General features: G+C 41.1%; 1 protein-coding gene across 3 annotated transcripts; it reads left to right on the forward strand.

Moving 5' to 3' along the window:
* Positions 1-499: 499 nt before the first annotated feature.
* LOC148376624 (tripartite motif-containing protein 16-like protein) lies at positions 500-18826 on the forward strand. 3 transcript variants are annotated; one of them, XM_088349171.1, is made up of 8 exons: positions 500-909; positions 2423-2578; positions 5919-6005; positions 7703-7936; positions 8003-8162; positions 9783-9827; positions 12453-12515; positions 18288-18826. In XM_088349171.1, the coding sequence occupies exons 1-8, from the start codon at positions 565-567 to the stop codon at positions 18812-18814; spliced, it is 1617 nt and encodes a 538-aa protein (XP_088205297.1). In that variant the 5' UTR covers positions 500-564; the 3' UTR covers positions 18815-18826. The 3 variants fall into 3 exon arrangements, with proteins under 3 accessions (XP_088205297.1, XP_088205314.1, XP_088205306.1); XM_088349188.1 differs by lacking the exon at positions 18288-18826 and adding an exon at positions 18245-18264 and having other exon boundaries at positions 506-909; XM_088349180.1 differs by lacking the exons at positions 12453-12515; positions 18288-18826 and having other exon boundaries at positions 507-909; positions 9783-9964.
* Positions 18827-24762: the final 5936 nt, after the last annotated feature.

Here is a 24762-nt window from a genome sequence, read left to right on the forward strand (position 1 = left end):
TTTTCACACATTCAATTTTTTTTTCTTCGATAGAGTAAAACTGAAACATAAATCACAAAAACAATAATAAAAAAGTCAGCTGGGATGGGCTTCAGCACCCCCGCGACCCTACTGAGGGTAAGCGGTGCAGATAATGGATGGATTGTTATGACTTCAAAACAATGGAAAAAAACTATTAGTTATAGCATAATGAATATATTTCTCTTCTGATCTTTCATTAGTGACGAAAAATATTGTATTTACAATTGATTAGCTAGGAACTACATAATGTGTTTTTTTTTTCAACTTTATTGAAACTAATTGAAACACATGGACACTCCCCGCAAAGAATTACAATTATTTTCACGATATAAACGCAAGTTCTTGTGTAATAAATGTTTGGAAATTAAAGTGTAGTACAAAATAACAAAAAGCTTTTCTTAACCAAAACTAAAATGTTGTAATCATTTAGCGAAAACACAGTCATCCCAAATTTGTGACGTCACGTCTCGCCGCTCGTAGCAGGTGCAACCATTATCCTCATACCTGTAAGCCACGCCCACCGCGACTTCTCACGGGAGCAAGATGGCGGCTGGTCTGTTGACGGCGACAACCTCCACTATCTCCATAGAACAAGACCAGTTCACCTGCTCGGTGTGTCTGGAAGTCCTCCGGGACCCGGTGACCATCCCGTGCGGCCATAGCTACTGCCTGGCCTGCATTGAGGACTACTGGAGTAGGACGAAGCCGCAACAGAAGGCCCAGTACAGCTGCCCGCAATGCCGCCTGGAGTTCAGACCGAAGCCGCTACTGAACCGGAACACGGTCCTGGGGGAGCTGGTGGAGAAGTTTCTTCAGAGCGGAGTCCACGAGCAAAAGGCCGACGAGCGACCCCGCGGGCGGGCACACGGCGTGGTGGGGACTCCGAAGGTAAACATGGACGACTTATAAAAGTTATTATTCTCTTTTATTTAATTTATTTTAACTTAAAAACTCTCTCAAGGTGACGCGACGGACGTCCAAGAGTGGCGTTGTCGTTTAGGATGAATTGCGCATGCGTAGTAGAACCCATCACACAAAAATGGAACAAATAAATGTGAACTAAAATGGTTAAATATTTACTCATCTTTAGAAAAGGTTTATATGAATAGGCTTAACTACATAAAAGACATATTTCGCATTATAATCCTATCGTCTGAATCAGGGGTGTCTAACAGGAGGTCTATGGGCAGGATCAGGCCCGCTAAGGGATTGAATCCGGCCTGCGAGACAATGCTCGGAGAAGTGCAAGAGAAGAATGAGCTGCAGGTTGAACTATGTCCACTTGATGTTGCCAAACCATGTGCCTCTCACAAACGCTATACTTGTATCTCTCTCTCGCTCGCTCGCTCTTTTTCTCTCTCTTTCTGTCTCTATCTCTCTCTCTGTCTCTCTCTCTGTCTCCGTCTTTGTCTCTGTCTCCCCCTCTGTCTCTATCTTCCTCTCTTTCACTTACTCTTTTTATTGCTTTGTTCCTCTCTCTTTCTCTGTGTTTTTTACCTTCTTTTGCTCTCTTTCTCTCTCTCTTGCTTTCTCCTTCCCTTTTTCTCCCCTTCTCTCTTTGCCTCCCTCTCTTCTCTCTTTCTTTCTAGTTCTCTTTGGATTTCATTATTTCTCTTTCTTTCCCCCTCTCACTATTTCTCTTTTTATCTCTTTTGTTTCCCTCTCTCTTTCTCTTTTTTGTCCCACCCTCTCTAGTTTTCCCCCACCCTCTCTACTTTTTCCCCCTCTTTCTCCTGTTTCTTTTTTTTTTTTTCTTCTTTCTTTCTCTCTAATCTACTAGCCGGGCCCCAGAAAGAATGTTTGTTCTATCGTGTGGCGCCCGAGTTAAAATGAGTTAGACACTCCTGGTCTAAGTGAACGTATTATTGCTATCACATTTACTCGTTTATCTCAAGTAATAAGTTTAATTTAGGGAAAAACTATGCATGCGTTGTTGCATCCATCGCTTTTTTGTCCAAAATTTCAGCGCAATTAAATAATCATCAGTGATTTTTTTTTTTTAATCCATGACCTGAAGGGTGTAGGTTTGATTTTGGCATAGGGCATTCTTTTAAGTGAAGGAGACGGTGTGGAGACATATGTTGGCCTGGGGAGGAATGGGCGCCATCAGGCTGTACTTGCCCAAGACGCACCACAGTAAATTTTGCCCTTACGACCCTAATGGTTAAGGGTTCCACTTATTTTCCTCATATTGAGATTTTTGAATTTTTCCTTGCCCTCATGTAGGTTTTAGTTCAGGGGATGATTTCATAATAGTCCGTAGTTTGCAATAGTCTGTGTTCTGTGAAGCCCTTTGAGACTGTCCCTTCTCAAGGTTTCTTCATTGTCCTCATGTTGAGGTTTTTGAGGTTTTCCCTTGCCCTCATGTAGGTTTTAGATCGTCTTTGTTTTTTTTCTGCAGTCAAGCGCGGTCAGAGATCACCTGTGCCCGCATCATCAAAAGCCGGTGAAAAGTTACTGCCGTGCCGACCTTCAGGGTGTATGCTCCCACTGTCTCAAAGGCCGACACAAGAACCACGACACGGTGCGGCTGCTGGACGAGCGGGTCGCGCAACAGGTATGGCTAGGCGTGGCTAACGGGGTGTTTAAGGTTGATGTGGAAGACAGAGTATTCGGACTTTGAGAAAATAGAGCTGGAGAGAAGAAATGCAGTTCAGGACACTTATTACAAAGTTTCAAAAATAAATGATAAAATCAGATTGCACTCAGGACCCACTGATCAGGGAAGCACCCTCCACTAAGATGGCCAGGAGTGCGCCCCCCCTAAAGGCATGCAAGAATGTTTCCCTCTCTTTTTTTATCGGAAAAAAGCGTGGATTTAACAAAACGGAAAATGAAACTGTCATGATTATTACTCGCAGCTGCCCCGTTGGCGCCAACAGCCCTGGTCGCTGATTGGCTCCCTGCCACTTTTTAAACCCCTTGGGTCCCTGTTACCAGCGTCAGACGGTCTGCCAACCTATGCTTTCAGCTAGGCAAGCTCATTTCGTCCGACAATCTCCTGCTCTGTTTTCTCCTGCCTGATTACCTGTTGCCGACCTGTTTCTGGACCTGTCTGCCATCCGGACCATCGATCTGTTTTGCCCTGTTTCCTGCCTGATACCTGTTGCCGACCTCTTTTCTGAACTCGATACCACCCTTACTCTCCCGTCCCGGCTAGTGACCGGTATCCCTGCAGTTTACGATTATCCTCGCTCGACACGGAAGTGCCACTCCCGCGTTCCCGTCACCTGCAACCCGTGTCTGTCGATCATCAGATCATGGAAGCAAGCCCTGCTCTCCCTCTTTATCAATAAAACTGAGTGTACGAACGCTACTGGGTCCTGTGTCCGTTTCTGGCTTGTGACAGAAACACTAACAGGCTCTCCCTGGAACTCGCATTACAAGATAAAGAAAGGATCTAAATAAACAAGAGACTTTTGTTAAAACTGCACATTGCTGAGACTTCAAGGTTGTATCATAAGATAAAGGGCGGAAGATCATTTCCGGGAATGTACTGATATGAAAGGATGCAGCAAGGAAATATTTCATTCAAATATGTGGATGAACATAAGTGCATTTTTGACTAAATGAGTAATGGTATTATCGCAGTAATGCTGTGACGATTAGATAGATAGATAGAGAGAGAAGGACCGAGTATCTGCAGTTGGTCACAGCTGCTGTAAGTGGCTAACTTTGGTAAATGCTAGTAAAAAGCCCAGTCAAAGATTGCAAGAGTGAATCCAGCGCTTAGACCAGGGGTCAGGAACCTTTTTGACCCAAAGAGCCATAAAAGCAAAAAAAAATTTTAAAACAAATTGAGAAAGCCACACACTATATTTTCAGACAGAATTCAACAAACTGCCAAACACGCTCTGTAGACAGAAGCTAATTCTTCAGCACATTCTATTTAACTGTGTGTCATTTGATGATTTAACCAAATGTATGAAATGATAATCATGCCAAATCCTGTGTCCCAAATCAATGTAGATATGCCATTCAAAATTTGTCTTCCACCTTCAGTTAAGAGTGTTGAGGCTAATTTTTGCCGTGAAATTCATCCTTAATAATGGTTTCAAAACAATGTGCCTGCAAAGTTCTTTTGTAAAAATGTCACAAATTACTGCAAACGATACGCTTATCGTCATATTCACTTTTAGTGTAGACTGCACTGAGCGAGAGAGAGAGAAGAAAGTGCGCTGCGTGCAGGGATCCGCCCACCTGTACTGCTCACCCAATCAAAGTCGTTTGCCAGCGTTTTTATTTATCAGTTTAAATGGTTTCTTATCGAACTTCTGCATGAAGTTGCTTCGGCTTTATATGGACCAAAATCGGGATGAAATCACTTGACTTTGGAACGCCACAGAGAGATGTGCAATAGTTACATTTTATTTCTGGAGCCATGTGTACTCATGAAAAGAGCCATATATGGCTCCCGAGCCATAGGTTCCCTACCCATGGCTTTAGACCCCGGCTTGCGGAACTGAGCAACATTCATGTGCATGACCAGCTGTGACACTGAAAAGCAAATGTACACGAAGCAGCTAACGATAACAATAGCGGCTAGCAGCAAGCTATAGCCTGCAAACAAGAGTCTATCAGGATTGGCTAAGGAAAGTGGAGGGTTAAGTGGAAGACATCTGAATTTGGTCATTCGGTCTTCCGTAGTAGTAAGATGGCAGCCTAACTTGTCAGCTTTGTCAAAGGATGTCTGAAGTTACTGTCTATGCTACTTGATTCATCCTGAAGGCAACACAACCAGGAAGTAGATGTTTTTTTATATACTTTAATACAACTAAAGTAAATAAAATTAAAGCACTTCATTAAATCAACATAAAATGTACGATATCCAAAATACTCACACCCAAAAATAAATAAGTAAAATAAATAAACCTGACTGTTTGGAATTGTTAAAGTCAGTCATTATTAAGACTATTTCGTGGCCATATTTACACAAATAAAATACATATATATTGTTTTAATCTAATCGTGATACCAAGAGCAGATTTACTCACCTCCTCCATGATGTTGGTAAGAGAAGGGAAAGAGACCCCGCCCACAATGTGGGCGTGATTTATTATACATCAGGGAGAAACGGCACACATGAGCACTTCACAATAAAAGAATATAAGATTGATAAACGTACAAGAGATGCAATTAGACTGATTATTGAAACATTACTTCATGTGTGTGTGTGTGAAAGATTGTTTTTATATTTAGGAATATAAAAACAAGTTATATTCACACAGTGAATTCTGAGAAATATTACAACCAAAACGACCAACCTATCAGGAATAAAAAAAACAAAAAAAACAACCCAGAAGTAAACTTTGACACCAACACTATGCGACAGGTATGGTTTATTTTTTATTTTTTATAATAATTATTATATGAATTCATATTTTGTAAACCTATGAGTCTTCGATCATGTTTATGAGATAGTACATGTATTCTTTGTTTATAATGTGTTTAATTCAAATGAATGAAGTAGTTTAACACTTTTGGAGAGGGCGTCGTCGGGCGTCGCCCCAAAATATACGCAGAGAGGAGATATGGCAAAAAGGTACGCTCTTTATTGCATTCGTTCAGCAACGTTCATTCAAGCCACGTTCGTCGTCCGTTCGAGAAACATTGGGCTTTATACTGTGCTGAGAAACATCTTGTGATGTTTTTCCTTCCCCGCTTGCTTAATCAACAGCTTGTGACTCATCTCATGACACCCGCCAGATGTCTTCACACAATAGGCTACTGTCAACTGCTGACTTACAGTTAATCCACAACAACTCTAGTAGGGGTCGTTATATAATACACGCTGGGGCTTTAAGAAAAGCTACGTTTCGTAATGTCACTTCCCTCCAGCAAAGTCAACACCCATCCATTTACTTATGGCAATTTAAGAGACTGTTGTGTTTTTGTAGAAAAAACTCCAAGAAGCTTCACTGAAGAGCACGCAGAATACCAAAGAGGTGGAGAAGGAGCTTCGCTATGTGGTCAAATATATCAAAGTGAGTGTGGGTAAATGCTTATTACATTGCATCTCTTTCTCAATCCTCATTTCTCAGTTTTTCATAATACAAGTAGTGCTGTAAGCTCAGTGGCCGACCAGGAATCGTGTGCTACGTCCTGGGTTAGCGATAGCGGTTACTATGACAACGGAGTTGACCTGGAAACGGGAAAAAAAGCCCCATTAAAGATGAATGGGTTTGAGATTTTCCCATCCGGAATGCATTCATTTCAAAGGGTCACCATGGTAACCTAAGAGTTTCTAGAGGTAGCATGACTGACCCATATAGAATTTAACCTTGGGTTAATGGTGGTTGCTAACAAGTCGATGCTAACAGCTACATGCGCACCTGGCAAAGTGTTGGGCTGACAGAGCCAACCCAATTATTAGCTGGGAAAGAGGAGACTTTTTCCTGATTTTGAATGAATGCCTGTTGGTCGAATCCATCAGCAGTTTGACTTCATTCACTTACCTTGGTTGTTTTTCAAACAAAATTTTGAAATCAGCAGCTAATATGCCATTCGGTCATTTAGCAGTGCCAGATAAATGATTATCTTTATAAACGTTTTCCAGGGTTATTTATTTCCGTGTTACCATTTCAATATTTCAGCCAAGAATCAAACATTTTGAGTTTCTGCGCCCAATGTTCTTTTAGGTGCATCCGTCTACATGTTGTAGGGATTTTTGTAGCTTTAATTTTGACAATTGTTAGGATTTAAACAAATTATTCTTTACTGCAATCTGTAAACAAATTTGCCTACAGGTGTTTCTGGTGCTCCACTATAAATATTTTCTCTGAAGGATGCTAGAATTTCCTTCACTGATAAATGATTAAATCACTTCTTTGGGTTCTGATATAAATTACTAATCCCAAGAAAAGGGATTCAATAATCCAGGCCGATGGAAACGGCAAACACAATTTATTAACACAGAGAATTAATGAAAGGAGTGGTTGAGGGAGGGGTAGGCGCCGGAGATTATGGGAGTTTTTGACCGCTGGAAGTTACTAGCACAAAAACAAAGTTTCCCGCTATAATGCTCGTCAATTTGGGGAGAGTCCCTTGTACAGAAAAAAACGCTCAGTCCCAAGAACCAGCAAACATGGTGTTAAATCTGAAACCATCCTCTTTCTTGTTGTTGCGGAGAGATTTGGTCTTGTGCTCCATATGGTCTCAACGTGTGGCCCACAAGCTGAACTCAAGGCCGCAGTGCAGGCCTGCTTGGTGTGGCTGTCATGCGAGGCAATAGATAAGAGAGGGCTATCGATCATCTCCTCTTTATATATGGACCAGGGATGCCTGACCAGATCATGCCTCTATGGGTGTGGTCTTAGATATCTGATACACACAGTATCGGCTGAGGGTGTTTGAAATTGTAAAACTTGTTAGAAATCCAAAGGAGTGAGAAATTTGTGTCATGTTCTGTACTTGAATGTCCCTCCATTTGACATAATTACGTACGGTGTGGACATAATTTTATCAATACATAGCCCTGGGTGTTTTAATTACATTCGAAACTTCGTTATCAGATTTCATTATGGTACGTGGTTAATTGGTACGTCCGGGAAATGTACAAAAGAGGACACAGTTGTTCCATCCATTCCAAAGTGGAAATCAGTTTTGTGCTGGGCTTATTTGCTCTACAATATGTTGTATGTGTTGTTATTTTGCCATTGATCCATTTGGGTCTTCCATTCAGCACGCTACTGAGGCAGCAGAGGAGGACAGCGACCGCATCTTCGCCAAGCTTCAGCGCAGCATCGAGAAGCATCGCTGCGACGTGAAGGAAGCCATCCGAGGGCGCGAGCGGGCCGCCCTGGCTCAGACCGAGCAGCTTTTAGAAAAGCTCGAACGCGAGACGGCCGAGGCCCGCCGCAGCGAAGCCGAGCTGGACAAGCTCTGTCGGAGCGACGACCACCTGCACTTTCTGCAGGTAGGTCCTCAAGAAGGGCTCAGGGTTTGCAGACCTCACTATTTTTTTTTGTTTCACCAATTGTAGAAAAGCAGGTCCCTTCAATTCCCGTCCAAACGGATACAAATGCCTAACACGGACACCTACCCGTACTTGATATACAAAACGATGCGAGGGGGCCTGGGGGAGCTGAGGGACGGTCTGGACGAAACCCTCCAGAGAGAATTCAGCAGGATCTCTGACAAAGGTGCTTTCCTCTCACACACACATACACACAAATCCAGATACCTTCAAATGAAGGGCTGTCAATGCTTTATGTAGAATTGAATGAATGCAATTGGTCTGCATTTATATAGCGCTTTTCAAGTCACTGAAGAACTCCCAAAGCGCTTTACAATGCACTTTACACTTACCCGTTCACACACACATTCACACACCGATAGCAACGTCAGCCATGCAAGGCAACTACCTGCTTATCGGAGGCTTTAGGGATTCGGTGTAGACTCTATCAATAAATGAACACATAAATAAATCACGCAATATCCAAATGACGAATGCAATTCATTTTTTATGCTTTTTTATATACTGCAGTTTTTATTTTGTCATATAAATTCAAACGAGGAGGCGTCCTAGTTGCCTGAGCCTTTCATTTATTGCTTGATCAGTGAACTTCATCAACCCATTAGGGAAAAACTCTGGTTGATTTACCCCTTCATTTTGAATAACATTTTAATGGATAAAGTACAAAGTACGTGATAGAACACAGTAAAAATTGAGTTAAAAATTATTTCGCTTAATAAGCGAGAAATACAGAAATAAATTATTGACAAAATATTACAAATAAAAAATAACACAATACATGACAAAATACCGGAATAAATGTTTATTTGTGATGACCTTAATCACAAGGAGTCCAAAAGGGCTGCAAAGACCACAGACTATTGCAAACTACAGATCTATTTTACACCATCCCCTGATCTAAAACCTACATGAGGGCAAGGGAAAACTCAAAAACCTCAACATGAGGAAAATGAAGAAACCTTGAGAAGGGACAGTCTCAAAGGGCTGCACAGACCAGATTATTGTAAATTACAGACCATTATTACACCATCCCCTGCTCTAAAACCTACACGAGGACAAGGGAAAGCTCAATAACCTTGACATGAGGAAATTGAAGAAACCTTGAGAAGGGACAGTCTAAAAGGGCTGCACAGACCACAGATTATTGCAAACCAGACTATTATGACAACATCCCCTGATCTAAAACCTACATGAGGGCAAGGAAAGACTCAACAACAATAGTCTGTAGTTTGCAATAGTCTTTGATCTGTGTAGCCCTTTGAGGCTCTTAGTGATTAAGGGCTATAGAAAAACATGACTTGACAATTGTACATGAGGAAAATGAAGAAACTTTGAGGAAAAAAGGGCTACACAGAACGTAGACTATTGTAAACCAGACTATTATTACACCATCCCCTGATCTAAAACCTACATGAGGGCATGGAAAAACCTCAACATGAGGAAAATGAAGAAACCTTAAGAAGGGACTTGACAAAACACATGACAAAATGCGCAACAGAACTAAAAACGTGAGCAAAAAAACAAAATAAATGTAAAAATACATAAATAATTGCATATAATATCATGAGTATCATGTGATCCGTTCATTTATTTCTACGGCACATATTTGTAGGCAATTTTTTGTTTATATTTTAACACATGGTTAGATGGGTTCTCCATACCCTTAATGTCAACGATTCGTTGAAAAATGGCCGGTCGTGGCCAAGTCAATACACTCATCACGCTGACTGTTGTAGAATGACAGGCAGAAAGCACCCAATCATTGAGTTTTTCCTCCAACCCGCAGTGACGTCACTGAAGGAGACCAGCGCAGCGAGCGAGAAGACGAAAGGTACGCAAAGCAGGTTGCCGCCAAGCGACAAGATGGGATGGGGAAGCAGGACGCGGATCGATCTTTATAACGAATCTTGACAAATGTCCTTAGGGTTTTATCATTCCAAAATATGTAAATAAAGGAGCACAAAACAAGTCTTTGCCTTATTTCTTTGAGGCTGGTTTGGGGCTGGAAATGACGGAAAAAAATCGTTTTAATGTGGCATAGATTTTCCTGATTTTATGAAAGCATGACATTTTTTTTTTCCTACGATGCGTTTCTTTTAGATTGCGGTATTTAAAAGGGCTGATTTCTGTTTTGTCCTAGAGAGACAAATGTTTGGGAATTGTAGAAATAGTTCATATCATTTCGAAGCACCTTTCAGGACACCCAAGGTCGTTGTGCATAAAATGGGACACAACAATAAAGCAAGAGTAAAAAAAGCAAATAAACCACATTCAGGGTTGGCTAGGGTTACTTTAACTTGATTACTTTCAATTACTTTTGGATTACTCCAATACCAGATATGCTAATAAAAGACAAAAGAAACTAAATATAATAAAATGATGACTCACAACATGTGGTAAGCTTTCTCTCCTGGCTTTGATCTCGGCAAAACGAACATAAAATGCGACAGAATGAAAATGAAAATAAATCCAAACAGCTTGCCAACATAATTTTTGCCGTTCCATGTATTCCGTTACTCCCCAAGCCTGCACAAAATTGAGTCATTATATTCATATTTAGTTTCTTTTGTCTTTTATTAGCATATTTGGTATTAGAGTAATCCAAAAGTAATTGAAGGTAATCCAGTTAAAGTAACCCTACCCAACCCTGACCACATTATAGTTAAAAGAGGCAATGTGTGAGGCAGATGGTCAAGAAAAGGCAAATTTTCGGAGCAGACCTTATTGCCTCACCCCAAAACATGTAAAACAAGATGCAGGGAGAAGTCTTGGCGGGAGAGGGAGAGCCGTTTAATTATTTTCGTCAGCGTACAAAACTCTCATTCGTCTAAGAGACAATAGGCGTTTTATATCCTCAAACAACATCTCATATTACTTAGCACGTCCCCCTCGCGATGACGCACGTGTTTATCTCAAAATGCACGCTACCAGACAGAATGTTTTCGTCCTCTTTCGATTTTCCAGTTAAAACATTTCCAAGAACTCGTTGGGGTCGGCCTGACATCCAAATTCCTGGCTTGACCGCATGTTCCACGCCAAGAAGAATGTTATTACTTGGCAGCACAAGGCGATTAATAACATTCTCTGACTTTTGCACTCGGGAGAAACAAGCCTGGAATTTCCCGTTTTAAACTAATGCATTCTCCTTATGTTGACCCCAATAATCCACAACAAAGAAGAGATAAGTTTTGAGTCCAGATTTGAAGGTGGACAGGGTGGCGGATTTTCGGAGGTCAGGCGGCAATGAGTTCCAGAGCTGGGGGGCAGAGCGGCTGAAAGCTCTGCTCCCCATGGAGCTGAGACAGGCGAAGGGTATAGTGGGATGGAGGGAGGAAGGTGATCTGAGGGTGCGGGGTGGTGTGGCAGGGTGAAGGAGGTTAGAGAGTTAGGGAGGAGCAAAGTTATGAATGGATAGAACAGGATTTTGTAATTGATTCTATGGTAGATTGGGTGACGTGATGGCGAGAGGGGGTTTTGGGATCAAGTGTGCAGCGGAGTTGTGGACTAGCTGAAGTTTATGGAGGGACATTTGAGGTCGATACTTTATTCATACCCGTAGGGAAATTCACACTTCTAGTAGTATCCTTGTGTTAAAAATAAAATAATAAAATAAAAGATATAGAATACAAAAAAACAAACAATATAACGTGTTGATAAAGAGCATTTAAATAGTGTTACGGAAAATACACACTGTAATAAAAATAGGGTAATATGCAAATGTGGGGTTTATTGTGGGCTTTTACTCCCCCGGGTGGAGTTAAAGAGCCTCATGGCATGAGGAAGAAATGATCTCCTCAGTCTGTCCGTGGAACAAGACTTTTGATGGAGTGGAGGTGAAAGTAGGTTGACCGGGTGATCTTATTCATACGAGAATTAAAGGAAAGTGTGCTGTCGAGAATGACACCCAGACTCTTGAACAGAAGGGAGGGAAAAACTGAGGAATTGTCAACAGAAAGAGAGAAAGGGTCCACTTTAGAGAAGGTGGATTTGGTGCCGATGAGTAGTAGTTCTGTTTTATTGCTGTTCAGCTTTCGGAAGTCGACAATGAACCATGATTTTATTTCAGAAAGGCAAGAGTTTAGGTCTGGCGGTGGGAGTATTCAGTTGGGTTTGCAGGAAAGGTAAAGCTGGGTGTCCTCCGCGAAGCAGTGGAAAGAAATATTGAATTTCCTGAAGATATGGCCAATGGGGAGAAGGTAGAATATAAGGAGGAGGGGCCCCAAAACAGAGCCCTGGGGCACACCTGAGGAGACTGGAGGGTCAGAGGAGGACTTGAGTTGAATGAATTGAGTGCGGCCAGAAAGGTACGAGTGAAACCATTGGAGGGGGTGTCAAAATTTTCCTACTCTTTCCCCCAAAAATCTTTGAATATGGCGCCAGATCAAGAGACGCCCAAATTGGAACAATTGTTTTAGATATTGAATGGGTAATTCTTTCTCTCTTCCTCTCTGTCTAGTAACAATAGACTCTCACATACTATACAACACGGAACCAAAGACAAGAGAGGAATTTTTACACTGTGAGTACAACGGTTTTAACTTTTTATTCAAATTACCAAGTGCATGCCTTTTTTCCACTGGGTTTTATTTACTGTAGAGTACAAGACACAAATGATCAAAAATTATCCAGAAATTCAAAAGAGCGCCTTCTACTTGGAGACTAATTATTAGTCAACACCTCTCGAGCCCTTTTTGTTTGTGAACAAGTGTGTCGTAGCCAAGCTGCGCATGCATTTTGGGAGCAGAATGGCAGAATTCATGTCAGTTTATAGCAGCCCATCGACACGCAATGATCGTATATCATAGGAACAGCGCAAATTAGCACAAAGTATTTACAAGTTGGTTTCAATATTGCTATTTCATTTTCCTGGTGTTAATTCATATGTAGGTATGAGAGAAGGATATCGTTATCACGTTTTAAAGTTTAGAGGCCTTATTTTCAGTGAAAGGGAAAATTTTGAAGCCCAAAAATTACCCTCCAATTACTCATTAGTCAAGCATAACATTGTTATGTGGAGAGGAAAAACAGTCTTTCCATTTGTCATCTCTGAACTATTTTTTTGCCTGATTTCAGAAGAAAGTTGTTCGTCCCTGCGTCCTAGACGCATCATTTTTGCTGGGGACGCATTGGGTCAAATCAACGTGCGTCCCCGGGGCGCAACTTTTTTGACACTAAATTGTCATTACCCGATGACATTTTTAACAAAGATTTACCGCACTCCAAACTTTTCCGCCATTGTTGTTTTGGTCTCGCGGTTCGAGTTTTCGTCTGCACGCCGATCTCGGAAAACGAGATATTGTGGTGGAAGTCCGTCTCTTTAGAGAACCGGCTTTTTCGGCTCAACTCATTAGAGAGCCGGCTCTCAAAACGGCTCACTTGCTCTGATGCATTATACTACGAATAATTATGTTGTTAAGAAAACAAGGAAGTATAAAAGGAGAAAATGAAAAAAGACAGGTTTGTGGTTATCCCTTTAGTCCTCAGGTGTCAAACAGGCGGCCCGCGGGCCAGATCAGGCCCGCTAAGGGATTGAATCCGGCCCGCGAGACAATACTCAGAGAAGCGCAAGAGAAAAACAAGCTGCAGGTTGAAATACGTCAACTTGATGTTGCCAAAGAAAGGTGCCTTGAGCAGAGACACTGTACTTGTATTTCTTTTTCTCTCTCTCTCTCTCTCCCTCTTTTCCACCCCTTTTCTCACTCTCTGTGTCTTTTTAACTTCCTTTTTTTCCTTTTCTCTTTCTCTCTTCCTACCCTTTGCGCTTTCTTTTCTCATTTCTCTCCGTCTTTCTATTTCTCTTTGGATTTCTTTCTTCCACTCCCTTTCTTTCCCCCTCTCTCACGACTTGTTTTTTTTCTCTTTTGTTTCTCACTCTCACTCCTTCTTTCTTTTTCCCACCCTCTCTCCTTTTCCCTCCCTCTTTCTCTTATTTCTTTATCTCTTTTTCTTTCTCTTTAATCTACTAGTCCGGCCCCCGACAGACTGTTTGTTCTATCGTCGGCCCCCGAGTTAAAATGAGTCTGACACCCCTGCTTTAGTCAGTATATTTTAACGCAAACATGAATTAATAATTTGAATAAGAAAATGTATTATTCTACTTAAATATATTTGCATGTATTTTTTCCTGCTACAGTGAATGTCCAAGCGACTTCATTTTGAACTTTTTTTAATAATAAACCTCATTCATTTTGAGTCACTCAGTGTCTCACAACAAAATGTTCATTAACAATATATGATATAAGGAAACTCATGTACAATATACAGGGATCAGAATGGAGATTTTCATTTTCAGCTGAAATAGCCAGCGTCCAGGAATAAACCAGGGCGGAGCCCCCCCCCCAAAAAAAAACCTGGTTTTTAGGCAATTTACTTGTCCAAAACCATGGTTATATTTATCATTTAAGTAACATTTTTAGAAGATTAAAATAATTTGCCCACATAACTGATTTTTTTGTAAATACTGCAAGATAAGTTCAAATGCAGTTCAGTCCCTGCAGCTTGTGCGACAATGCGGCCAATTTTTCTAACGGCCGCCAGGGTGCGCCAGAGCAATAAAGGAAAGAGTGAGACGGTCGGATTTTGAATTTGTTTGCTACGCAAGAGAAAAAGTGAAAAAGTCGGAATGCCTTTGGGGTTCAAAAACAGCGGAAATCCGCGGATCCGTGGAAAATTCTGATCCCTGAATATAACATGTTAAACTACATAAACATGTTTGGAAAAAAATAGTATAAAATTTTTTCGTATTTTGTAAGGGAAAATACGACAGTTTGTAAGGGCATGGAGCCCTGGAGCGCGACAGGTATGAGTATGCCTCCGAAAAAACAGTATTACATGAAAATCAACACAAAATTGGTCATTTCTTCAGTGTCAGTCATAAGTCGAAACATAATGCAGAAAGTGATGACAACGGCAATAATTCCGGCACGAAAAAACGGCAGATAAATTCTTCGGAAGATCGCGGAGGCAAGGAAAACTAGTGTGTTGAAGCCAACGATTCGATGAAAGAAAATAAAATAGATTATTATAATTATTTCAGCAATTTTATTTTGTGTAATGTACAATATTGTTGTGAACTGAAAAATCTTGAAGTGATAAGTGTATTACCAATAAACTGATGATTAAAACAGAATGAATATATAGATTTATATTATATATTTGTCGCCGATTTACAATGTCAACCTCGATAACACTCAATTTTGGGGAGCCATAGATCTCTGTTGGGACCCATACATTTTTGAGCATGCGAGTCCCCGGGACCCGTCACTTTTCACAGGTCAAATGAACACTGTACTATTGAGTATTGTAAGTACTCGAAAGCAGGCATGGGAAACTATTTGGATTTGGGGGTCTCATTGGGTTAAAACATTGGGCCAAGGGTCCGTTCTTTTTCTATTTATGAATAAAGACATTTGCAGACATCTTCATATTATATTATTTTTTATTAAATTAGTTTTATCAAATTGGTTTTGTGGGCAGCACGGCGGCGCAGTGGTTAGCGCTTGTGCGGCACAGTTCATGTCATGGGAACCTGTCGTGGGTTCAAATCCAGCTCCAGACTTCCTGTGCGGAGTTTGTATGTTCTCCCCGTGCTTGCGTGGGTTTCCTCCGGGCACTCCGGTTTCTCCCCCATGTTCCAAAGACATGCATTTTAGGTGAATTGGCCGGTCCAAATTGTCCCTAGGTGTGAATGAGCGAGTGAGTTGTCTGTCCCCGTGTGCCCTGCGATTGGCTGGCAACCAGTTCAGGGTGTCCCCTGCCCACTGCCCGGAGATGGCTGGGATGGGCTCCAGCCCCCCCGCGACCCTAATGAGGATAAGCGGTACGGGAGATGAGATGGGTTTTGTAAAACTCACAATTAAAGTAAAATAATATAAGGTCTCTGGTTTAAGCACTAAACAAGGCATTTCGTTTTGTAATATTACTGTCGTTTTTTGATGTTGTATTTTTGCAGATATTTGTAGTATTTCCAGTTTAATTTTTGCTTATGTATCCAATATTTTTGTAGTATTGTAATTTTATTTCTGTAGTGTTTCTGCAAGAGGATTATGGTTGTATTTTTATAGTTTTTTGTGTTTTATATCTAATATTTTTGGAAAATTATTGTTTTATTTCTGTAGTATATAATATTTTTGTAGTATTTGTCGTAATATTTCTGTATTGTCTTATAGTATTACTGAAGTGGTATTTTTATAGTATTCCCATAGTAGTATTTTTGTGTTATTTCATCCTATTTTTGTAATATTACTGTTATAGTATTTTTTATTCTAGTAGTACTGTAGATTTTTTAGTGTTTCTGTCCTTTTAAAATATTTGATTTGACATTTTTGTAGTATTGTAATTCTATTTCTGTAGTGTTTCTGCAAGAGTATTATGGTTGTATTTTCATAGTGTGTTTTATATTTTTGGGAAATTATTGTTTTGTTTCTGTAGTATTTCCATAGTAATATATCTAATATTTTTGTTGTATTTGTCGTAATATTTCTGTGTTTGTATTACTGTAGTGGTATTTTCTTGTAGTATTCCCATAGTATTTTAGTGTTATTTCATTGTATTTTTGTAATATTACTGTAGTAGTATTTTTTTTATTATAGTAGTTATAGTGTTTCTGCCCTTTTAAAACACTGAATTTAATCCTTATTTTTGTAGTATTTCTGCAGTAGTATTCTTGCTGTAGACACACAAAGGGACAAAGTGTGTACCAGAAAAACAAACAAAGGTAGGCTGCATTCCAGAAAAGTGGGAAATCGGGTTTTCCAACCTCAGATCAGGAGAAAAGATACTGTATATAGCCCGACTTTGCGACTATGTCCTCCCACTTTGAGTACCATTCCATTATTTTCCTAGTCGGAGGTTAGAAAACCCAACTTCCCACTTGTCTTGAAATGCTTTGAGTTTGTATCTTGTACAATCCCAGTGGGATAATTCCGACTTCCCAACTTTCTGGAATGAAGCGATAAAGACAAAAGTGAATGAGGTTTATTATAAAAAAAGGTTCAAAAAAATGAAGTCGCTTGGACATTCACCGTAGAAGGAAAAAATACATGCAAATAGAATGAAATAGAATTTTCTTATTCAAATTATGAATTCATTTTCTGCATTCAATTGGCAATATACCGAATAAAGGGATCACCACAAACCTGTCTTTTTTTCGTTTTCTCCTTTTATTCTTCCTTTTTTTCTTTATACAACAATGATTTGTAATATAATGCATCAAAGCAAGCGAGTCGTTTGAGAGCCGGCGCTCTTGAATGAGTTGAGCCGAAAAAGCCGATTCTCTAAAAAAAAGACGGACTTCCTTTCACTACACAACTCGAACGCGTTTGACTCTATTGATTTGCTGTTTGGTGATAGTCGGTGTATACCAGATGGTACCCATCATTGACACATTTTCGTTTTTACATACAGATTTTTGTGTACGTCGTAAAATGCATAATAAACGTACTTTGTACGGCAAAAAATGTACAGCTTGACAGGTATGAATTTCTCCGCCGTTTTTTTTTGTGCCGGAATTATTGCCGTTATCACTTTCTGTATTATGTTTCGACTTATTACTGACACTGAAGGAATTACCAATTTTGTGTTGATTTTCACCTTAACTCGACGACAAGTACCAACGAGATCTCGTTGGCCGAGATCGGCGTGCAGACGAAAACTCGAACCGCGAGACCAAAACAACAATGGCGGATCTGCCTGACAAAGTTTGGAGTGCAGTAAATCTTTGTTAAAAAAAAAAGTAATCGGCTAATAATGACAATTTTGGGGCAAAAAAGTTGCGTCCCGGGACGCACGTTGATTTGACACAATGCGTCCCCAGCAAAAATGATGCGTCTAGGACGCGTGCAAACCAGAACACTGCTAGTAACCCGTAACTATATCGGATTACATTTTTGAAGTAACCCTGTCGGGGACAATCAGCATTAGATCAGGAGGTAGAGCGCTCGTCTTGGTATCAAGAGGTCGCAAGTTCGATTTTTGACTCCTCCGTGTTAAAGAGGCGGACTTCCTTTCACTACATAACCACCACATGAAATCCGAGGTGGCAGATGCATGCGCACAGTACCATCAAACTGCTCGCTTCGTTTGCAACGAAAGAAATACCGAGATAGGATACCGCGGCGAACTCGTTTGACTTTATTCGCAGTTACGTGATAGTCGGTGTATACCGGATGGTACCCATCATTGACAAATTTGCGTTTTTCTGATTTTCTTGTACGTCGTACACGTCTTAAAATGCATCATAACGTACAGATTGACAGGTATGTTGTCACTAACCACAAAAAACTGGACGCAGACTACCAAGACTTAACGCTGGACCCCAACACGGCTAACCCTTACCTGAGCTTGTCGGAGGACCACCGGGTGGCGACCACGCGTTCCGAGCCGCAGGCGTACCCGGAGCACCCGGGTCGCTTCAGCAAATGGGCGCAGGTCCTCTGCGGCGCCGGGGTGGCCGGGCGCTGCTACTGGGAGGCGACTTGGACCGGCAAGGGCGGAGCCTCCCTCGGCGTCTGCTACCGGAGCATGAGCCGGATCGGCGGCGGCAGCGACAGCAAACTGGGCCACAACGCGAAATCCTGGAGTTTGGACTGCTCCGACGCGGCGTGCACCTTCAGCCACGACAGGGACAGCGTCCAGGTGGCGCCGCCGAGCGGGAACAGGATCGGGGTGTTTCTGGATTTCCGGGCCGGGGTTTTGTCTTTCTACGACGTTGCGGAAAGCATGCTTTTGCTTCACAGCGTCCGCGCCACTTTCACTCAGCCGCTGTTCCCTGGATTTTGGGTGGGATTGGGATCTACGCTTAAACTCTGTTCCCAGTAAACCTTGTTGGGAATTAAACAGGGCTGGGTAGGGTTACTTCAACTGGCTTACTTTCAATTACTTTTGCATTACTCCAATACCAAATATGCTAATAAAAGACAAAAGAAACTAAATATGAATAAAATGATGACTCACAACACGTGGTAAGCTTTCTCTCCTGGCTTTGATCTCTTTGATTTCCGGCAAAACGAACATAAAATGCGACAAACAAAATGAAAATAAATCCTAACAGCTTGCCAACATCATTTTTGCCGGTCCATGTATTCCGTTACTCCCCAAGCCTGCACAAAATTGAGTCATTTTATTCATATTTAGTTTCTTTGGTCTTTTATTAGCATATTTGGCAGACATGGGGACTTGAGACTTAGTGACTTGGACTCGAGTCGACTCGAGTCGCTGTTTTTATGACTTGTGACTTGACTTGGACTTGGCAATCTAAGACTCGGGACTTGACTTGACTTGAGCCACGATGACTTGAATGACTTGCGTGTTCATATATATATATATATTTCATTATTTAAATAATGTTGACAATTACAGTACGGGATGCGGGCTGAGAAACGCTCTCATGTCACGCCCACTCTGCCCATGCGCCACACACCTCCACGGCAACCACCTGAAGTCAGCATGTCTGCTCCGAGGGTAGTAACTTTTGGCTTCAAAAACTTCTGTGAAGAAGGTAAACGGCGAACAGCGCAGTGCAAATTTTGCAACGGGAAAATTTCGGACAGCCAGACCACCACCTCAAATTTCATCCGACATTTGAAGAGCCATTCTGCCCAGTAAGTGTTTGTCAGTGTTAATATCTGTTTGTCAATGTGTTAATATCTGGTGAGTTGGATGTTGGCTAATGTCTGTGAATATTGTCATTCACCCAGGTCATTTTATCCATACAGTTTAGTTGTAGGCAACTGGACTTCTAATTTGAGCTTGAGGAACTTCCATGAGGAACATCTACAGCTCAATCTCTAAAAAGTCCAGTTGCTTACTCTTTGGTTGTTAGCTAAGAGTGAGCGGCAGGGCGATTTAGCCGCTGCACAGGGGGGTTTCAGTTTATCATTGTGACATTCTTATGCAGAGACGAGAGGTTATCGTAACCTGCGTCAATGATGCTTCATTCATTTACTTTTATAAACATTGCAGTATGTTTGAGTAAAACGAATGCATTTGTGCTCATAGTGCCTCGTCTATCCTACAACGGGTAACGCAAAAGACAAGCCAGGCATATTGAGCTAGGAGCTACGGATAAACGGGCTGTCTAATTGAGAAAATAGGGTAGGCTAAGCGGTGAAGTTGAGAAGGACACGTGCACTGTACATGATCAAAAATCAGGGATGTGATTTGACCAAAGTGAAATTATCTGAAAATTAGGCGGGGGTCTGGGGGCCACGGGCACCCAGCTAGGTCCAGGGCAGTGCCCTGGTGGGGGGAGAAGTGGGGCGAAGCCCCCCGGAGGTCATGGGTTTTCCGTGTTTTTAAGTACTTTCAATGCACTCAGATGACAAAGAAATAGACAAAACAACAGCATACATTTTCAATGTATTTTGAACTATCCCATATAAAATTACAGTTTAAGTCAACTCAAAATCAGTCACATTAAAAAACATTGGACTGCCTTTGCTATTAAAAACTATCACTGAGAATATCATCATATCTAACTCATGTGATTACTAAGTTAACACATAAATCATGTTGAAGAGTTCAAATTTCATGAACAAATAATTGTATCATGACCAAATGAAAAGTAACTCATATTAGAACATACCATAAATGTCTTTGTTATAGAAGAAGATGTTATCTATAAATGAAAGTACTGTAGTGGGTTGTACATAATTCACCCACGGAACCATTGTTTAGTTAGCGAGTTCCTAGGGGGACTCTTAATTCGGCCGGTTCTAGCCACTCTCGTGTTTGTTTTGTTATCGCCAGTTTAAATGTCATTAAAGCAGCTTTCGTTGGCACCTTTGTTTGACACTCCGCTTACGACTCCCGTCTCTGCTCGCTACATTGGATCACGTCGGGGTCACCAACATTTGTAGATAATTCCTTCTCTAACCAGTCCGATCGAAACTTGTTTTTTTACGATCTTAGCAATTTCTTTAACTCGCGGAGCATCTTTGCGTTCGATCTCGGACATCTTTCTTTAAACACTCGGCAAAAACGTGTGAGAAATGAACAATGGCATACTCCTACGCCTTTATAAGGAGCGCGTTTATTGGTCAACACGGAGACTTCAACCAATCGCAAGTACGTTTCATTTCAGTTACGGAAACACTAAAATGGAACGCTGTCGAGACGAAATCGTTTTTTTTACCATTTAAAAGAATCGGAAATTTTAAAATTTTATTTTTGGAGCGAAAGCGGAATTCCGCGAATTAGCGGAAAAATCACATCCCTGAAAAATGTGTCTTTGCCTTAATGTTATAGTCTCAATCTGCATATAATTTGGAAGTGTTGGCAAAAGGGCACCTTCCACGATTGGGGAGAGTGTGGGGTTGGCGGCAGCTGCAGGGGGATCCGCTCTTTTTCACAGGCATGCTGATCGTACATAGTCAAGTCAAAGTCAGTTTCATTTGCCAGTTCCTTCAAATGTACTTGACATAAAACGGAATCGAAATTACGTTCCACACTGTCCTATGCGTAGACATTGACAACAATAAAGTGCAATAAAAGTGCAACAATAAAGCCTGGCTATCGCGACTATTAATAAACTGTGATAAACGTGTGATAAACTCATCACACGAGTTTAGTCTGGCCAACCATCCGAGAGGCTGCGTTGATCAAATGCCTCTGTGTACTACTGGACTATGCTACAACCAATCAGACTACAACGTCATCACGCTAAAACCGCCTCAATCGTGCAGGCTAGATCAAAAGTTATGCCAGTAGTCTCCAAATCAAATAGTGACAATAATGTTAATCCAATCTTATAATTAAGACCACTAAGTCGACAATTATGGAAGTTTTTTTTGTAGTTTTTTTTTAGTAACTTTTTAGTATAAAAATAAATATTAGCTCATTATTTTCTTTAAAAATTTTGATTTCATGGTTGGAAATGTTAAATAAATTGTTTTATTTATTAACTATCACATGGTTAAGATATACCAGCTTTATGAGCATAAAAAAGTTAAAAAATGTGGTAAAAGCTTCAGTTACAGTTGATTTGATATTAAGTAATATCATCCAGAAGATAGATAAAAAAAAATACAGAAAGTTTCAAACAACTGTTTTTTTAACCATATGTCATGATTTCATGTCTGCCCAACCATACAGGACATCTCATTCTTGTTTTTGCATCTGCTTCACAGATATGCAGAGTATGAAAGGACAAGAAACGCCTGCACTGATACTACACAGCCTGCAATATCACAGTTCATCCAGTCTCGTCCTCTGGAAGCATATTCAGCAAATCATCCCAAACAGAAGTCCATAACCAATGCTATTGTTACAGATCTTGTGATTGGATGTAGCATGCCCCTTTCAATGACGGAAAATAAACATTTCAGGCACTTCATGTCTGTGGTCGACTCCAAATACCAGCCTATCTGCCGCAGAACAATAACTTCAACAATAGAATCACTTGTTGCAGACATGCAAGAAAAGATCAAAGTGATTCTTGCTGGTGTAGACCATGTGTCGGTTACCATAGACATTTGGTCAGATAGGAGGATGCGCGGCTTTTTGGGAGTCACTGGCCATGTCTTAACAACCTCAGAAGGAGTCATGCTGAAGTCATACCTGCTGGCATGCAGCAGATTCAAGGGATCTCACACAGGAGAGCGCATTGCTGAAGCCTTTGATTCCCTGTGTGAGGATTATGGCATTCGGAAAAAACTCGACTTCATAATCTGTGATAATGCTGCGAATATGAAGCGAGCATTTTCAGTCTGTTTTCCGAAGGATCAAGATGACGAAGTAACCGATGATGACAATCTGGATGATGAAGAATTGTGGGAAGACCTCTCCAGAGGTGACTGGGAGACTGTGGACCGCACAATCAACAGAGGAAGCCCTAAACGTCAGCAATGCTTTGCGCATACTCTGCAGTTAGCTGTTGGTGATGGTCTCAAGGATGCACGGATCATGAACAGTTCCTTTGCAAAATGCTCCAAGCTTAGCTCTCTCTTGCATACATCCAGCACCTTTAAAGATGCGTTTGAGGAGAAGTTTGATCAGCGAGGGATACCCGCTGCTGTAAACACACGGTGGAATTCAACTTTCCGACAAGTCAAGGCAGTGCTCTCATTCAGTCACCAGGACTTGTGCAGTGTTGTTCAGAACACGGGACACAGTGAGCTGGTCTTCTCAATTAGGGAGTGGAACTTGATGAAGGAACTTTGTGATGTGCTACAGCCATTTGCAGAGGCCACTGATCTTACTCAGGGAGAGAAGATTGTGACGATTAGCTCTGTCCTCCCCTGTGTATTGTCTCTTAACCACCACTTGGAAAGACTCAAGCCGCAAGTGCGCTTCCTGGGAAGCATGATCCATAGCCTGCAATTCTCTTTGAAGAAACGGTTCCGGGGAATCTTCGTTAATGTGAAGATGTTGTCAGCTGCATCAGGGGAAGAGCTGCCATTTGCAGACCCAGTCTACATCAGGTCAGCTGTCCTGGACCCGGCTTTCTCCATGATGTGGCTTCAGCATGATGTGCTTGTCACCGATGATGTCAAGAATAACATTGTTGACATGGTAAAAGGTCAGTGGATTTTTTTTTTTTAACGTGATGTACACTTAGGCGTGTCACCATTATCAAATTATGGAAATGTAATTCAAAACAGTTATATGAGTATTATAATCCATTTTAGAGATGATTTTGCAAGCGTATCAAACTGTGGATGTTCAATTTTGAATAATGCTCATGAGATCTTACGCTTGCCCTTTTTTTTCTTTGTTTTAATTAGATCTGATTCTACGTGAGGTGCAACCTCACACAACATCCCAGAGTCCTGAATTCCTAGAGGAGGAAAGCGAAAGCCAGCAAGAAGACAGCACTGGCCTATTCTCAGGCTACAAAAAACGCCGCAAGCAGGACCCAACCACCAACCCAGAGACACAACTAAATAACTATTTTTCTCTTTGTTGTGGGCAGCCTTGTCTGTCCTTCTGGGACGCAAACAGGGCTGTCCTCCCTGCCCTTTTTCCTGTTGCAATGAAAGCTTTGTCAGTGCCAGCCTCAAGTTCCCCAGTGGAAAGAGTCTTCAGCCATGGTGGAATCATTATGAGACCCCATCGAGCTCGGCTTGCAGATAAGACCCTGTCTAATCTTCTATTTTGCAAATGCAATACCTTGTAAAAAGGGAATGACTGATGGATATACAGTGACTGAGTGAGTGAGTTAATTTGTGTCATTGTGAGTGAGTGAGTGAGTGAGTGAGTGAGTGAGTGAGAGTGTGTGAGTGTGTGAGTGAGAGAGAGAGGAGAAATGTAACAAAGTTTAATAATAATAAGCTATTTGTTTTAGCTGTTATTTGTTTCCTCATAAAAAGGGATTGACTTATGGATATACTGTTTGAGTGAGTGACAGAAAGCGTGTGAGAGAGAAATCTGCAAAGAAAAGAGCAAGAGAAATGTGACAGTTTAATCCTCTGTAAGTTAGTATTTGTTTTAGCTGTTATTGTTACTTTGTAAAAGTAAAAAAAAAGTAAAAGTTTGGGTTTCGATCTACAGATCACTTTTTCTGTCAATAAATACCAAATACTGACGATATCACTGTTTGTTTGAGTCTATGATGTATTTTACTGAACATGAGTATTTAGGATACAAATATTTTATTACAGGTTAGGCACATTAGCCAAGGATGATTACTTGATTTCTTATATATTGCCTTTCACTTTATTAAGATCAGATTCTGAAGCTAAAATTACAACAGTACGCCAAAGGTGACTTGACTTGGACTTGACTTGACCTATTACAGGACTTGACTTGACTTGACTTGACACAGCCTG

Source organism: Urocampus carinirostris, chromosome 1 (genome assembly GCF_059441175.1).
Source record: "Urocampus carinirostris isolate Australia breed hairy pipefish chromosome 1, RoL_Ucar_1.0, whole genome shotgun sequence".
NCBI classification, from domain to species: domain Eukaryota; kingdom Metazoa; phylum Chordata; class Actinopteri; order Syngnathiformes; family Syngnathidae; genus Urocampus; species Urocampus carinirostris.

Excerpts from the sequence above, each read along its gene's own strand:
- LOC148376624 (XM_088349171.1), top strand. The coding sequence starts at position 565 with ATGGCGGCTGGTCTGTTGACGGCGACAACCTCCACTATCTCCATAGAA. Across the intron at positions 910-2,422 it reads GCGTGGTGGGGACTCCGAAG|TCAAGCGCGGTCAGAGATCA; the intron begins GTAAACATGGAC and ends TTTTTTCTGCAG. Across the intron at positions 2,579-5,918 it reads ACGAGCGGGTCGCGCAACAG|AAAAAACTCCAAGAAGCTTC; the intron begins GTATGGCTAGGC and ends GTGTTTTTGTAG.